This window comes from Podarcis gaigeae (assembly GCF_964106915.1).
Source record: "Podarcis gaigeae genome assembly, chromosome: 3".
Classification (NCBI taxonomy): Eukaryota; Metazoa; Chordata; class Lepidosauria; order Squamata; family Lacertidae; genus Podarcis; species Podarcis gaigeae.
The window spans coordinates 14,001,521-14,016,006 of record NC_139680.1 but is presented as its reverse complement, the minus strand read 5'-3'; the positions used below and the strand labels follow the sequence as shown (position 1 = coordinate 14,016,006).

The 14,486-nt window shown below is 42.9% G+C and overlaps 1 protein-coding gene across 1 annotated transcript in view; it reads right to left on the bottom strand.

Moving 5' to 3' along the window:
- Positions 1 to 14,469, bottom strand: part of SLX4IP (SLX4 interacting protein) — a 94,945-nt gene extending 80,476 nt beyond the window's left edge. Inside the window, 2 exon segments of the mRNA XM_083730871.1 lie at positions 4,278 to 4,331; positions 14,076 to 14,469. Of these exon segments, the coding sequence (XP_083586997.1) occupies positions 4,278 to 4,301 (24 nt within the window). The 5' untranslated portion in view covers positions 4,302 to 4,331; positions 14,076 to 14,469.
- Between the last annotated feature and the right edge of the window lie 17 nt (positions 14,470 to 14,486).

Sequence of the window (14,486 nt, the reverse complement as noted above, 5' to 3'; positions counted from 1 at the left end):
ACTCGTACCTTGGTTTTTGAACAGCTTAGTTCTCAAATGTTTGGGCTCCCAAACGCTGCAAACCCGGATATGAACTGTTCCGGTTTTTTGGAAGCCGAACGTCTGATGGGGCTTCCGTGGTTTCTGATTGGCTGCAGGAGCTTCCTGCAGCCAATCAGAAGCCGTGCTTTGGTTTGTGAACGTTTTGGAAGTCAAACGGACTTCCAGAACGGATTCCATTTGACTTCCAAGGTACGACAGTATGTGTATAAGACTGCAGAGAATGAGGTGGGCAGGAATGATCCCAATGTATTTGCAGATACCATAGTGAAGAAGACAGTTCAGATCCTCCTTCACACTGTTTTCTTTTTAAAAAAAGAAAAAAGAAAATATTCAGATTTATTATCATTTCACGAGTAGAAATACAAATATGTCTGTATTGTTAAATGTGTCTCTCTCATTCTGCGGAAGTTACGCTGAGAGTATATTTACTTGTGTGGCAGTAATAAGCCCTCCAGAGGAAGCGACTGTTTTGCTTAACTATCCTGATGTCACGGCCGAAAGCTGATTGCCAAAATAAATGGAGAGGTAGACTGCGAATGTCTGAATTTCTGCATTTGTACCCGGAGTCTACACAAGATTGCTGATCAGCAACCATAACAATTTCTGGACTCCCGATACGGCGTGGAAACTTAACCCACTTATTTACTTTGGCAGCCGCATGTCTCCTAAGGAAACCAGGAGGACTCGAATAATCAAGCCTAATAGCCCTTCTTAGAACTGTTCCTCTCATCACATGATGAGGGTTTGCTGTTTACAAGTCAGTGGTCTCCAGACCACAGCATGGTTTGGACATTCACGGTAAAATTAGCTGGGCTCTGCCGGGGAGCGAAAATACCAACAGCAGCCTGTATCCCCTGACGCATTCCTTGGTGGAAGTTAATCGCAGTAGCGCATGAACAATGCCAAAGATTGACAGAAGATCGCCAGACTGTCATTCCTTCCATCCTGAGTTGATGGTATTATGCGTGAAGAACATTAGTCATCTTAATTTGTGATGTAACAGCACATAGCGTTAACCAAAGCTGGCTATTCTTGCACACTGAGATAATGTGTTGCTCTCGTGCTCTTCAAGCTGTTAAATCCATTACTAAATTGTGGGTGGGTGGGCTTCGCATGAGGCAGGAATCTCAACCTATCAAACAATTGCTCAGGACCCTTCCCCAAGATTGTCCAGAGACTCAACTGTGCAAGGAAATCTTTTGGAAGAGACATCCGTGTGAGAAACCCACGGCCTTCGAAAAGTTATGGACTCCCCATCAGTCCCAGCCAACATTCCCTATGACCAGGGATTATGAAATCCAAGATCTGAGACCACAGGTTCCTCGCCCTTGCGTTGCACAAAGGCAACTAGAAACGCCATCACTGTAACTTAATTGTGGGCTGGCTCGCTGCTTAATAGCTTTTTAATCTCCTAGATAGCTAAAGCATGCTAAAAAGGCAGCCTCTTCCAAGGCTTTTGTTGAGAAAATTGGAGAGATTTTAACTTGTGTTGCCTCCTTGGCTAGATGGAGGAGAGGCGTAGGAAGTGCCACAGACTAAGGGTGTAATTACCCCATGGATAGCTCTCTCTTTTTGGAGAGAACATCAAGTTTCTTTCTGCAAGAGAAATCAACTGTACACCTCTACGCATCTGGCAAACTAGGCTGCCACCCACAAAACTTGTTATGTACTGAAGTTCTCACCCTGGGCCAGCAGGGGGATACTGTAGATAGTTATGCAAATAAGGGATCGGAGGTGACGTTCAGTGATTGGATAGTTTTAGAAAATTGTTACAGCTACGTTGTACTGGAGCTCTATATAAGCAGGCTGACTGAACCTTTCAGTTCAGTTCTGTCCTGGCCTGTGAATAAACAAGAGCTGTTTGAAGAATCGTTGTGTCGTCTGATAGGTTCACCCACAACTTAACACCCAGGGCTTGCCAATCAGAAGGTCGGCGGTTTGAATCCCCGCGGTGGGGTGCGCTCCCGTTGCTCGGTCCCAGCGCTTGCCAACCTAGCAGTTCGAAAGCACCCCCGGGTGCAAGTAGATAAATAGGGACCGCTGACTGGCGGGAAGGTAAACGGCGTTTCCATGTGCTGCGCTGGCTTGCCAGATGCAGCTTGTCATGCTGGCCACGTGACCCAGAAGTGTCTCCAGACAGCGCTGGCCCCTGGCCTCTTGAGTGAGATGGGTGCACAACCCTAGAGTCTGTCAAGACTGGCCCGTACGGGCAGGGGTACCTTTACCTTTACCTTTACCACTGTATTTAATTGCACCTAGGCTAGGAAACGTACATTCTAACTGGATTAGTTTCCTTTGCCCTGCGACTTAGTAGCATTTAATATTTAAGCGCATCAGCTCAAGTCACTAGCGAAAGCAGCCCAACCGAACTTAGTGGGATTGCTGTAAATTGAATAGTTTCAGAACTACATTATCTGCAACTCAAAAATAGCCATATAATCCTAAGTGTGCTCCCAAAGCACTTCCTCTGCTCCTCCGTATTACACTGAATGCAGCAGGGATTTTAAATGCCCTCCAGCTTTTTGACCCTACCCAGGTCTGCCTGCTCAGTACGACTTGACATTCTGCAAAGCCATGCAATGGGGGAAACTGTGAAAATGCACCTCAATAGAGCAGAGATGCACTGTGCTAGAAGCCCATAAATGTTCCCCTTAACTTTTAAACTCGGAAAGTCCGGCAGATGGGTTCAGATAAGCTGCTATAGGAAAAATGAAAGATTTCGTGCAGGCATTACCAGTGTGATAGAATGACCACCCAAGTGTGCAGTTACTTCCACGACACACACACAAAATTCATTTGTTTTTCCACACAGCTGACATGGGAAAATCTTGCAAGGAGAACAGACTAATTTTAATAACTAATGGTTATCCACTCAAGGTTTTTTAAAAAATGATATTATACAAAAATGACATTATACAAAATGATAAACTCATTATATAAAATGATATTATACAAAAGGGTTTGGATTTGATTTAAATCAATTGATTTAAATCACTTGATTTAAATCACTAGTCAGTAAGACTTGATTTAAACCCTTTTTTTTTTTTTACAGAAAGACTCATTCTTGCTGGTATAATCTTAATATTTTCAACCAGATGAAGGTTTCATTTTTTGGAATAATAAAATTCAGAATTTTTTGGAATAATAAAATTTCAGAGTAGTTTTTACAGTTGTATCAAAAATGACTGATTTGGTTATACTATTAGAATACTATTACATAGACAGATAATTATGAAATGATTGTGGAGTTTAATAAATTAACTGTTTATATTTGGACAACGTTTCTACTGTACTTTATTGGATGGAGAAAAATAATCATTTTCTTAATAGCAATTTAAACAATTTATTTAACTAAAACAATAACATTATAGCACATGTATCCATGTTTGTTAACTGATGTGGTTAAACAGTTTAAAACAAAAACAAAAACTTAGACTGAGTTTTAGCACTCATGAAAAACTTAAAACAAATCCTTATTTCCTGATGGATAGCCTTTGGACTATAATGTAACTTAAATAAAAAACTATCTTTCGAAAGATTTTTCCTCCAAAAGCATTTTATTTTAAAAATCCAAGTTAAATTTTAAAAAAATCCGATTTAAATTTTAAAAAATCCACAATTAAAAAAAATATCATTGTTTTTTATCCACCTTGGCTGAATCCAAAGATGTCGTTCTGCATACAGAAGGCATCTTCAGCCCTCAAAAACACTTTTATATCATGTGCTATTGCACAGAAAAGTGAACTTGAATCTAGATGTGTTTTTCCACCCAACAAGCATCATCCTTGCAGACTGATGAGATTTGTCATAGAACGTATCAGTTATGATACTGCACAAACTCTTCCGAATACCAATAAAAATTATTTGGAGAAAACTCTTCTGAATACAATTTGCCGAGCAGCTGTACTGGCTATCCAATTTCCATTCATGCCTCCTAGGATCCAACTTAGTAATATCTTTTGCCAACAACCAATAATACAGCTGGTATATTGCTTTTATTTGTTTTTTTATTATTTGATCACCTATATGGCTTATTTTTCAGCATATTAGGTGCACTTAACACATGGTTTAGAAAGCCACAAGCCTTGCTGCTCTCTGGACCAAGACCACAATTTGCCATGCTAATCTGCCACTGTACCGGAATAAGTTGAGATCCTAAGGCTGTGCACTTCAAAGCAAGAAAAGTTCACCAAGTCAGTAATCTGCTGCTATTTAGGTTCCGAAAAGCAGCTTACCTTTATAACCAATTTGTGCAACATCACGGCAGTCTCTTCAATTTCGGATGCAGCCTGCAAGTAAAGTCGAAGGAGAGTCGCTTTAGCAAAAAGGCAAGAAACACCGGCATTTGAAATCAATGTTTCAAAAAGCACACAGTTGAGGGAGTACCGTACTTTTCCGTGTATAAGACAAGGTTTTTTTACTTTAAAATAAGGTTAAAAATCTGGAGGCATCTTATGCACACATAGTGCATATGCCTTATACACAGAAAAATATGGTACCTAGAGGGAGAAATGTTATGTACATGTATGCACATCATTAGGTATGTATCTCTTTACTTAACAACTCACAGCTGAGGTCCAAACCAGGTGTCCCCAGATGTGTAACATCATGGGAGAGTGGTTGTTCCCAGGACTTAGATGAAACTTGTCATTTTGCTATGGGACGCTGCATGTTGTTTAAGTGATCTTGTTATATTTACAGTATTGGGATGTGGTTTGGGGGTATTTTATTATATTTGCTATCAATTTGCTGCGTTACGAAATCGTTGCTGTGTTGCTTTGCTATGTTGTTAGGAATTTGTTGGGCGGCTTCCAACAAAGACCAAAAATACACTAAAATGTCACACATTAAAAACTTCTCTGAATGTCTTCTGAATGTCAGGTAGTTGTTTATCTCTTTGACATCTGATGGGAGGGTGTTCCACAGAGTGGGCGCCACTACCGAGAAGGCCCTCTGCCTGGTTCCCTGTAACTTTGCTTCTCGCAATGAGGGAACCGCCAGAACCGCCAGAAGGCCCTCAGCGCTGGACCTCAGCGTCCGGGCAGAACGATGGGGGTGGAGACGCTCCTTCAGGTCCCTAACAGCATCCCTGTTTCTTTGTTGCAGGCAGCTCTGAGCATGATTCCTTTGTGTGGGAATGTTCAGGGAGGCAGGCGAGGTATATTGTTTATTAATACCCTTCCTAACCTGCGCTAGCAAGTTCTATAATTTAGCAGAGTTTTAACACCCCCCTTTTAAGTGCATAGCAGATAGCTGGTTGAAAGCTTGCTTAAGCTTTCCAGTAGAGATTCTTGGTAAGATCCCTTGTTTCCCTCTTAAAAGAATATGCCACAATCTTATTTAAGATACATAAAAGTAGTTTACTCACAGCATCATCAGTTCTCAGATGGATCCCTGAAGGCAGACTTAGTTACAGATATATACATGTGAGCCTATCCTATATAGAGATAGTCTCTTTGTCCTCCGTTGGCTGAAAGCCAACAGGGCATCTCTAGCTAAAAGCTGTTGCTCCAACGACTAAGTCAAAGAGAGAGAGTGGCTGCATGCTTTGTGCTTTTGTTACCTGCACAGGTAAGGTCACGCCCACCTCTAGTCACATACAAGAGGAAGGGTGCTCCAGGCCAGGAGGAAACAGGAAGTTTTTGACTGGCTGGAACAAACATCCCCTTTGCATGTCCACTCTAGGCAAACAAGGAATGTTGTACTTGACTGCTACTTATGTATCACATCCCACATTTTGGTGCAAAAGCAGCATGCAAATTGAATGAATGAATGAATGAATGAATGAATCCTGCGGCCACAGGATTGGATCAGAGCAGTGGGACCCAGTTAATTTGATTGGAGCATTGGAAACCAGAAAAAGGGACATATTTGTGGTGGCCCCCTAGCTTTAGAACTCCTGAGGAATACAGGGTCGGATAGATCAAGCATTACATTGTTTCCAAATGTCTTCATTTCTATGAGAGTTTTCAGCTAGGCTGTGAGATGCTTCAACTGCTGTTTTCAGATTACAATAGAACAAATGAAGCAATTGTATGTTTTACGTAAGGTTGCATTGGAAGGCCTTTGCCTAAAAATACTTATATTTCTATCTCTGTCTGTGGGTTGTGCTTCTGAGCAAATCCCTAATCTTTGGTCATATAGGCTGTAAGACACGAGGCAAAATAAAGAAATGATGGACTGCGCATCATTGGTACTTGCAAAGACACAGGGTTTTGCATGCACTGATGATCAGCGATGCTCGAAACGTGTTGAGCCTCTATATGTTGGTTTGATTTCAAATGGCACAGGCAAAGGAAAACAGGCCACACAGGGTGTCAGTGTGGCATCAGGTAACTGACAGCTGGGTAGTCCTGCCAAAGTTGTCTCTGATGGAGGAGGTAAGGATCTGGCCTCCCAGTTAAATCTGTTTTGCTTGCTGCAGACTATGAGATGAATAGACATTTCTGAACCAGAGAAGATTGACTTGTCCTGCTATCACTTCTGCATTTACCCCAATAGCTGATTAATATCAAACATCATGCTGGCATCTATATTCCTTTTTAACAGAGGCAGTAAAGACTTTAACAGAGGCAATAAATAAACAAGCATTTTCTATCCTTTTACATTAGGGAATTAAAAAAACAAAACACCACTTCAAACAAAAGAAGATTGCCACATGCTAAATGCTATTTGCCCATTTGTTGCTTTGATGAACTGGAATATTTTTGCGAAAGGATGCAGGTTACTGAAGTGAATTTATTGCCTAGCTCCAACAGATATAAACAAACAGGAGAAGAAAAATTACAGGCTCTGGACAACTCCATTTCTTTCCTAGCGCCCACATTTTATTAAACTTAAGTCTGATTCAACTGAGCCTAAAATCCGCCATGCTGATGGAGTGCTCAGAAAAAACCCAGTCCCCCAATTACCAAAAAAAAAGGCACTTGAATAATTTGATCCAGTGTCAATCATAGCTTCCGATTACAGTGATACCTCAGGTTACATATGCTTCAGGTTACATACGCTTCAGGTTACAGACTCCGCTAACCCAGAAATAGTGCTTGAGGTTAAGAACTTTGCTTCAGGATGACAACAAAAATCGTGCTCCGGCGGCACGGCGGCAGCAGGAGGCCCCATTAGCGAAAGTGGTGCTTCAGGTTAAGTACGGACCTCCGGAACGAATTAAGTACTTAACCTGAGGTACCACTGTACGTGCAAACCCAGAAACAATGGCTAACAGCTTCAGAACAAGCCATGGTTTACAGTAGGCTTATTGGGACGCTGTTAACCATGGTTGACAGTTTGCACAGCCTGGGAAACTATGGTTAACAACTTCCAGATAGAGACAATTCAGTGCTTGGTGTAAGAGGGCGAGAGCAGGATTGCAACCTGATCAACTTTTCCAGAAACTTTTGCGCTCTGCTTCTGTGGGCTGAGACTGTTGGGAGAAGGGCAAGACAATGATATTGAATGAGCCTTCTATTTGCCTGGCAGTAGGTCAATCACCTTGCCAACAAAGGTCCATATAGTTAAAGCTATGGTCTCCCCAGTAGTGATGTATGGAAGTGAGAGCTGGACCATAAAGAAGGCTGATTGCCAAATAATTGATGCTTTTGAATTATGGTGCTGGGGGAGACCCTTGAGAGTCCCATGGACTGCAAGAAGATCAAACCTATCCATTCTTAAGGAAATCAGCCCTGAGTGCTTACTGGAAGGACAGATCGTAAAGCTGCGGCTCCAATACTTTGGCCACCTCATGAGAAGAGAAGACTCCCTGGAAAAGACCCTGATGTTGGGAAAGATGGAGGGCACAAGGAGAAGGGGACGACAGAGGACGAGATGGTTGGACAGTGTTCTCGAAGCTACCAGCATGAGTTTGACTAAACTGCGGGAGGCAGTGGAAGACAGAAGTGCCTGGAGTGCTCTGGTCCATGGGGTCACGAAGAGTCGGACACGACTAAACGACTAAACAACAACAACAACAGGTCAATCAAATGGGTCATGAAGCGGGGAAGAGCTCAGCTCAATTTGCTACAGTTCCAAAATTGAATTCATGTCCGCATAGACCCGAATGAAGGAAGTGGCCTATTTTTTATTTTCCTTTCTGCATTCCTCAAGTCCTGGGAAAAATAGGCTGGATTCTTTTATTACTAATCTTTGCACTTCAACACTTAACGGTCTGACAGAAGGGCTAATGCTGTGTAATTAAAAGCAAATGTTTCCTGGATTCAAAATAAAGCAGGGCAGGATAAAAGCTGGTTGAGCAAGAGCAGCGGAGCAAAGGGGAAGAGAGGGAACAAGCTATTCAGACAGAATTTAAGCTTTTTTTAATAATAATGAAAAAACTCACCCAATAAAAGCAAAGCAAATTAGGAGCATAAAGCACTGAATTCTATTCTGAAGTGTCCAAACAGCTACTAAGAATCCTTTAGCTAAGCAGTTTTAAGACAAGCCACTGTGTTTGTGTGCGCTTTCATTGTGTGTATTCACAGGCAACATCTAACTGATGCGCAACCATGCACATCATGGTGCATGGAAGTAGACGGAAAAGGGGGGGAGGTAAAAATAAAGGACCCCTGGACGGTTAAGTCCAGTCAAAGGCGACTATGGGGTTGCAGCACTCATCTCGCTTTCAGGCCGAGGGAGCTGGCGTTTGTCCACAGGCAGCTTACCGGGTCATGTGGCCAGCATGACTAAACCGCTTCTGGCACAAAAGGACACCGCGATGGAAACCAGAGTGGATGGAAACCAGAGTGGATGGAAACGCTGTTTAACTTCCCACAGCAGTGGTACCTATTTATCTACTCGCACTGACGTGCTTTCAAACTGCTAGGTTGGCAGGAACAGAGCAATGGGAGCTCACCCCATCACGAGGATTCGAACCGCCGACCTTCTGATTGGCAAGCCCAAGAGACTCAGTGGTTTAGACCACAGCTCCACCCGCATCCTTCCAAAAAGGGGTGGAACGGGGACAGAACGGGGCGTAACCCATAACCCTAGAGAAACAGAGTAGTTACAACTGGGAGCCAATCTACAGTCATACCTCTTGTTACGTTTGCTTCAGGTTAAATCTTTTTAGGTTGCGTCCTACGGTGACCCAGAAGTACTGGCGAGGGTTACTTCTGGGTTTCGCCACTTGCGCACGCTCAAAATGATGTCACGCGCATGCGCAGAAGTGCCGAATCGTGACCCACGCACAAGCAGGCGCGGGTTGTGTTCTGCTCATGTTGCAAACAGGGCTCCGGAATGGATCCCGTTAGCAACCAGAGGTACCACTGTATTTTAGGTGGCTGTAGCCAATCTATTTTATGACAAATATTATTAAAATTTGTATACAGTGGTACCTCGGGTTACATACACTTCAGGTTACATATGCTTCAGGTTACAGACTCTGCTAACCCAGAAATAGCCCTTCAGGTTAAGAGCTTTGCTTCAGGATGAGAACAGAAATCGTGCTCTGGCGGTGCAGCGGCAGCAGCAGGAGGCCCCCTTAGCTAAAGTGGTGCTTCAGGTTAAGAACAGTTTCAGGTTAAGAACAGACCTCCGGAACGAATTAAGTACTTAACCTGAGGTACCACTGTACTGGCCCTTCATCCGTAGATATCAGGGCAGTTTGCCACATAAAAATACAAGATAAAATAGAGAATACACAATAAATACAAGAACAAAAATCCCCATTCCCACAACACATTTAAAAGGGTATCAGATGTTATTCAATCCAAGGCCTGGTTGAAGCAGAACATTTCCTATGCTGCCACCTTCAGGACCTTTCGGGGAGGCACACAAAGAAGGTACTCAATGGATCATCTCAGGAGCCACCCAAATTCCTGTGGAGAGAGGTGGTCTTTGAGGTCTCGTTCTCTCCTTCTGTGCCAGGGCTGTACCACCTGAGGCTGCAGCTAAAGACTCACAGGACTGAACAGTCCTCTGCAGAAGAAAACAAACCCCCACATGTAGAAAGCTAGCAATTAATGGGGAAGTCTAGGCTAAATCTCTTCCCCACAATATGCTTGTCTGCTGTGGGCAAGGATGCTATTAGATACAGGTGTGCTCACATCCCATGATCCACGAATGCAAAAATAAATAAACAAAAAATGAGAAGAAGAGAAAGGAAGGAAGTTGTTCGACTGCCACAGCTAATGGCGAGCATCCCACAGCCATGAGACTGTCAAAGAACTTCTCATCCTCCCCGGACAAATTTGGTGCAATCCTTCCTCTTCCCTATACTGTAATGGCCTGTTTATTTCTGATTACAGGCCTGCAGGCAAGCCACATTTAACTGCAAAGCGCTTAGCCGCTTGTAGTAACTCAACAAGCAATGAAAGACCGAAGACTTATGATGGTGCAATGACCTTACCCTGCTTCTGAGCGGATGGGAATATTCTGGTGGGTCAACACTAAATCCCTCTATAACCTTCTGCTTTTCAATTCTGCACAGTTTCATATCAAGCTAGAAGTAAACCTGACTGCTTGTGCTGCCCTTATCATGAACATCTGTTTTGCTCAGCCAAAGGCCATTAATAATTATGTTATAGTACAACAAAAATGGCGCACCACTGAAAATATGATAAACAAATAACACAAGCTGATGCAATAGCAAATATACGTAACAGCAGCAATACTCAATTAGAAAAAAATACAGCGCAACGCTTTAACAACAGAAACGCTCCCAAAATTCTTCATCCACCTCAAACTTATAATACAACAGCAACATCTAGTGTCCAAAGGAATTATTATTGCAGAGACAGCAAAGGATAAAAAAGTCACTCTATCCAGCAACAGCCCACGTATATATTGGCTTATTCCTCCCTCTCTCTCTCTCTTTTTTTTTTTTTTTGATGGTGACACAGACAATTAATAACAGAGGAATCTTCTTCACAAATGTGAGGAGAGCAGTGGGGTGAGGGATAAGTGAAGACAAAGTGGGTTATCCTTCATTGAGCGCATGTGTTGCAGTGGGAGCAACCATGACATCCCATGTTGCTGGGCGGGTTAGTTTGGGTGGCCGCGGATTTGACTGGTAACCTCCAAAGTTGCTGGGGAAAATTGATTGTTGCAATTTTATTTGATTGATGGGGGTGCTAAATAGGTCCCTGTGTGCAGCGTTGAGCTTCTTCTTTCCGCTGCACATTTGCGCTGACCTTGCTATGCCTGTCATGGGGTCGTCTGCTTTGGAGCGGGGGCCTGGTAGGAATTTTACCATTTGCCTGATCGGCTGGTGCCATTTGGGTTTTGCCTACTGCGTAGCAAAGCGCCACAACTTGTAAGTTGCGGTTAGGCATTGGTTAATTTTTTGGTTGGTGGAGAGGATGTGGTTGGCGGTGCCTGCCCTTTCAATGCTGCTGCTGCTGCAAGGGTATTCCGTTAAAGGAATCCAGGGGCTTGCCATGCTTTTGTCCGTATCCCTGACAAAGAGCTAGGGCCATGCAAGAGCCCCAGGGAGCATTTGGGGAGAGGAGAGAAACTGGTGCCCAGCTTTTTCTCTCCCCAAAATTGTTTACCCCTACTGACTTCCGCATGGGTGTGGTTGTCACTTCTGTTCCTACCTCCAAGTGGGAACAGATAGTCGCTAACCAATGCTTAAGCAACCACTCACATACTGTAATTCAATAAAGTTGTGGCCAAAATTATGCCAAAAATCAAAACAAAAATGATGTGTGGACGTGTTTTTAGTCAAGTGACATTTGACTATAACGTTGTTTGCTGCTCCTGCTCAGGCTCCACAGAAAAAGCCTTTTGGTTCCTGAAATACATTCCGATTGTGCAGATAAAATATAACAGATACAATTCTACAGGGTGGGGTATTAGGGTGTGAAAAGAGTCAAGATCCAAGGATTCCCAGGCATGCAACTCCAGATGGTAGAGATGTCAGGCACCATCTTGGCCCCCAGGCATCATCACTTGTTTGCAAGTTGCTGATAGGCTGCTGCAAAATGCTAATTCCAAACATGTCTGTTTTCTAATATATATAACTTTTATGAAATTTTCTGTTTTACAATTTAAAACACTCATTTTTCATCCTTAAAATACCAATGACTCCCCTTCTTCTCTTTCCATGCTTCATTTTACATATCACAGATCCCTGCATATTTTACAAAAACTATACCATTCAGTATTCCTTTAATCCATCAAAACTTGTTTACACTGTTGAATTTATCTTAATGCTGCCAGTGTTTTCAGCTGAATATAATTATTTCCCATATATTCAATAAATGTTTTCCAATCTTCTTTAAACATATGTTCATCTTGTTCTTTTATTCTATATAAGACTGCAAGTTGTGCATATTTTGTCAATTTACGTTGTCAATCTCCTTTGGTTGGGGCCTCGCTCGTTTTCCATTTTTGGGCTAACAGTGGTGGCAAACATAAATAACCTTTTTTGACGCCTGAGAATTTCGGTCAGAATTACCCCAGCAGAAAGCACTTTGGTTTGGGGGGGGTGGAGTACTTTTGAACATTTTTTTCCAATTCATTATGAATCACTTCCCAATACTCTTTTACCCCTTTACAGGTCCACCACATATGAAAGAACATTCCCTCTACCTCTTTACATCTCCAGCACTTATCTGATTCTGTCTTGCACATCTTAGCAAGCCTACTCAGAGTTAAATACAATCTGTGAATAATTATCCGAACACTTCTGAGCATCCCTATTTTCACATCAAGAATCACAGACTAAGCCAGGGGCAGGGAGCTTAAGGAACATTTTTGCTGGACTACAAATCCCATCATTCCTGACTACTTTCCATAATAGCTTGGGCTGATGGGAGTTAAGAGTCCAACCACACCTGGAGGGACACATTCTGGGTCCAGGTTCATCTCACCCTCTGAACATACGTGAGAAAGTTCTTCTCTGAAAAATGTATTAACGTTCATTTGCTCTGTACACAGCTACTAAAGCAGAGAACGCAATGCCGAATTATTACCTCCAATGAAATCCCAGTGGAGCACAGAGGACTATGGTAATAGGATTGCAGTCCGGGCCAATAATCGCTGGATCTCTGAGGTGCCAAAATCCCAAGAGAGCAGAAAAGATTATTTATGTATGTGATCATAGCTGCACAGAGATTATTGGCCCAGAGATGGAAAGAAGAGAAGAAGAATGGGAGATCAAATTGATGGATTATGCCGAAATGGCTAAAATGACCGGAAGAATCAGAAATCAGGAAGACCAAAATTTTAATAAGGAATAGGGAAAATTTATAACTTATCTTAAAAACCATTGCAAGCAGTTAAAAACGTTAGGATTGGAATAGCACTTGTAGATTAATGGTGATTTCCCCCCAAAAAAATTTTAAACAGACACAAATCATATCTGAACTTGATCCAGTCTTAGTGACATTGTTAAGTGACTTCCTCAAATTCCCCTAGCTGAATTTCAGTGTATCATTGTAACAGTTTTCCAAAACCAATTTTTCTCATAATATTAACTAATCACTTAACGTCTTTCTTTCTTTCCATTTTAACTTTAAACATATTATTCTCTAGCATCACATATTACAACGGAGAGGTGGTAAAAGATTTGGATTATCACAAAAGATGCCGGGAGACATAATTAACAAGGGGACCCACAAAGGAGAGGAGGGAAATCCAGGAGATTCCTTGGAATCTTGTTTTTTATGTTGTATGTTCGATACGTGGCTGTAAAATTTTTAAATCTGAAAAACCAAATAAATAAATTTGAAAAACACACACAAATGCTTAAGGTTCGGGTGCTGTTTAAATGAAGGCAGCAGGATGGCTCGGTCGATCAAAGCCTGGGAGACCCTTCATTTCATGATACTGTAGTGGGTTCGAGCAAAAAAATAAAGAAAGAAAGATTCCTGGCTGGCAGAGGGGGTTGGACTAGATGACCACCGGGTGTCCCAACTCTGCAATTCTAGGAATCTAACCCAGGGGCATAAAGCAGCACACCTTGGTGCAAAAGGCTCCAAAACAAGAGGCACCAAGGGGAAACAGAGGTAATTCCACTATGAGAGGTCCAAACCCCCAGCTGAGCCCCTGATTCCGGGCAGCAGCTCCCCTCTCTGCTTTCTCCCGCCGTAACTCACCGCGGCAACCTTGAATTCGGCTCCTCCACCGCCTTTTTTTCCTTAGAGGGAAAGAGAGGCGAGGCTAGCGCACGAGACTTCCGGCTGTTTTCGGAGTGGGTGGGTGGGAATGGAACGGACTACACCGCGAGGCGCTTTTCTCAGCTCCACTTGAGCCTCGCATTTTGCTTCCAGCCCCAAAACATTTAGTCGGCTTTTCTGTTGCTTCTCTATAACGCGCCGTTTGTCGGCCTTGCCACTCTCCCTCGCTTCGAAAACGACTCGGAAATGTAGCGCGCGAGCAGCAGAGCTCGGCCCTTGGGATTCCCCGCTCGGTTCAAAAGAGTCGATTCGCGTATAGGAAACGAGGAAGGTTCCTCTCGACTTGACGTCTTCCGGCCCATTCAAAGATGTCCGCCGACTACTTCCGTT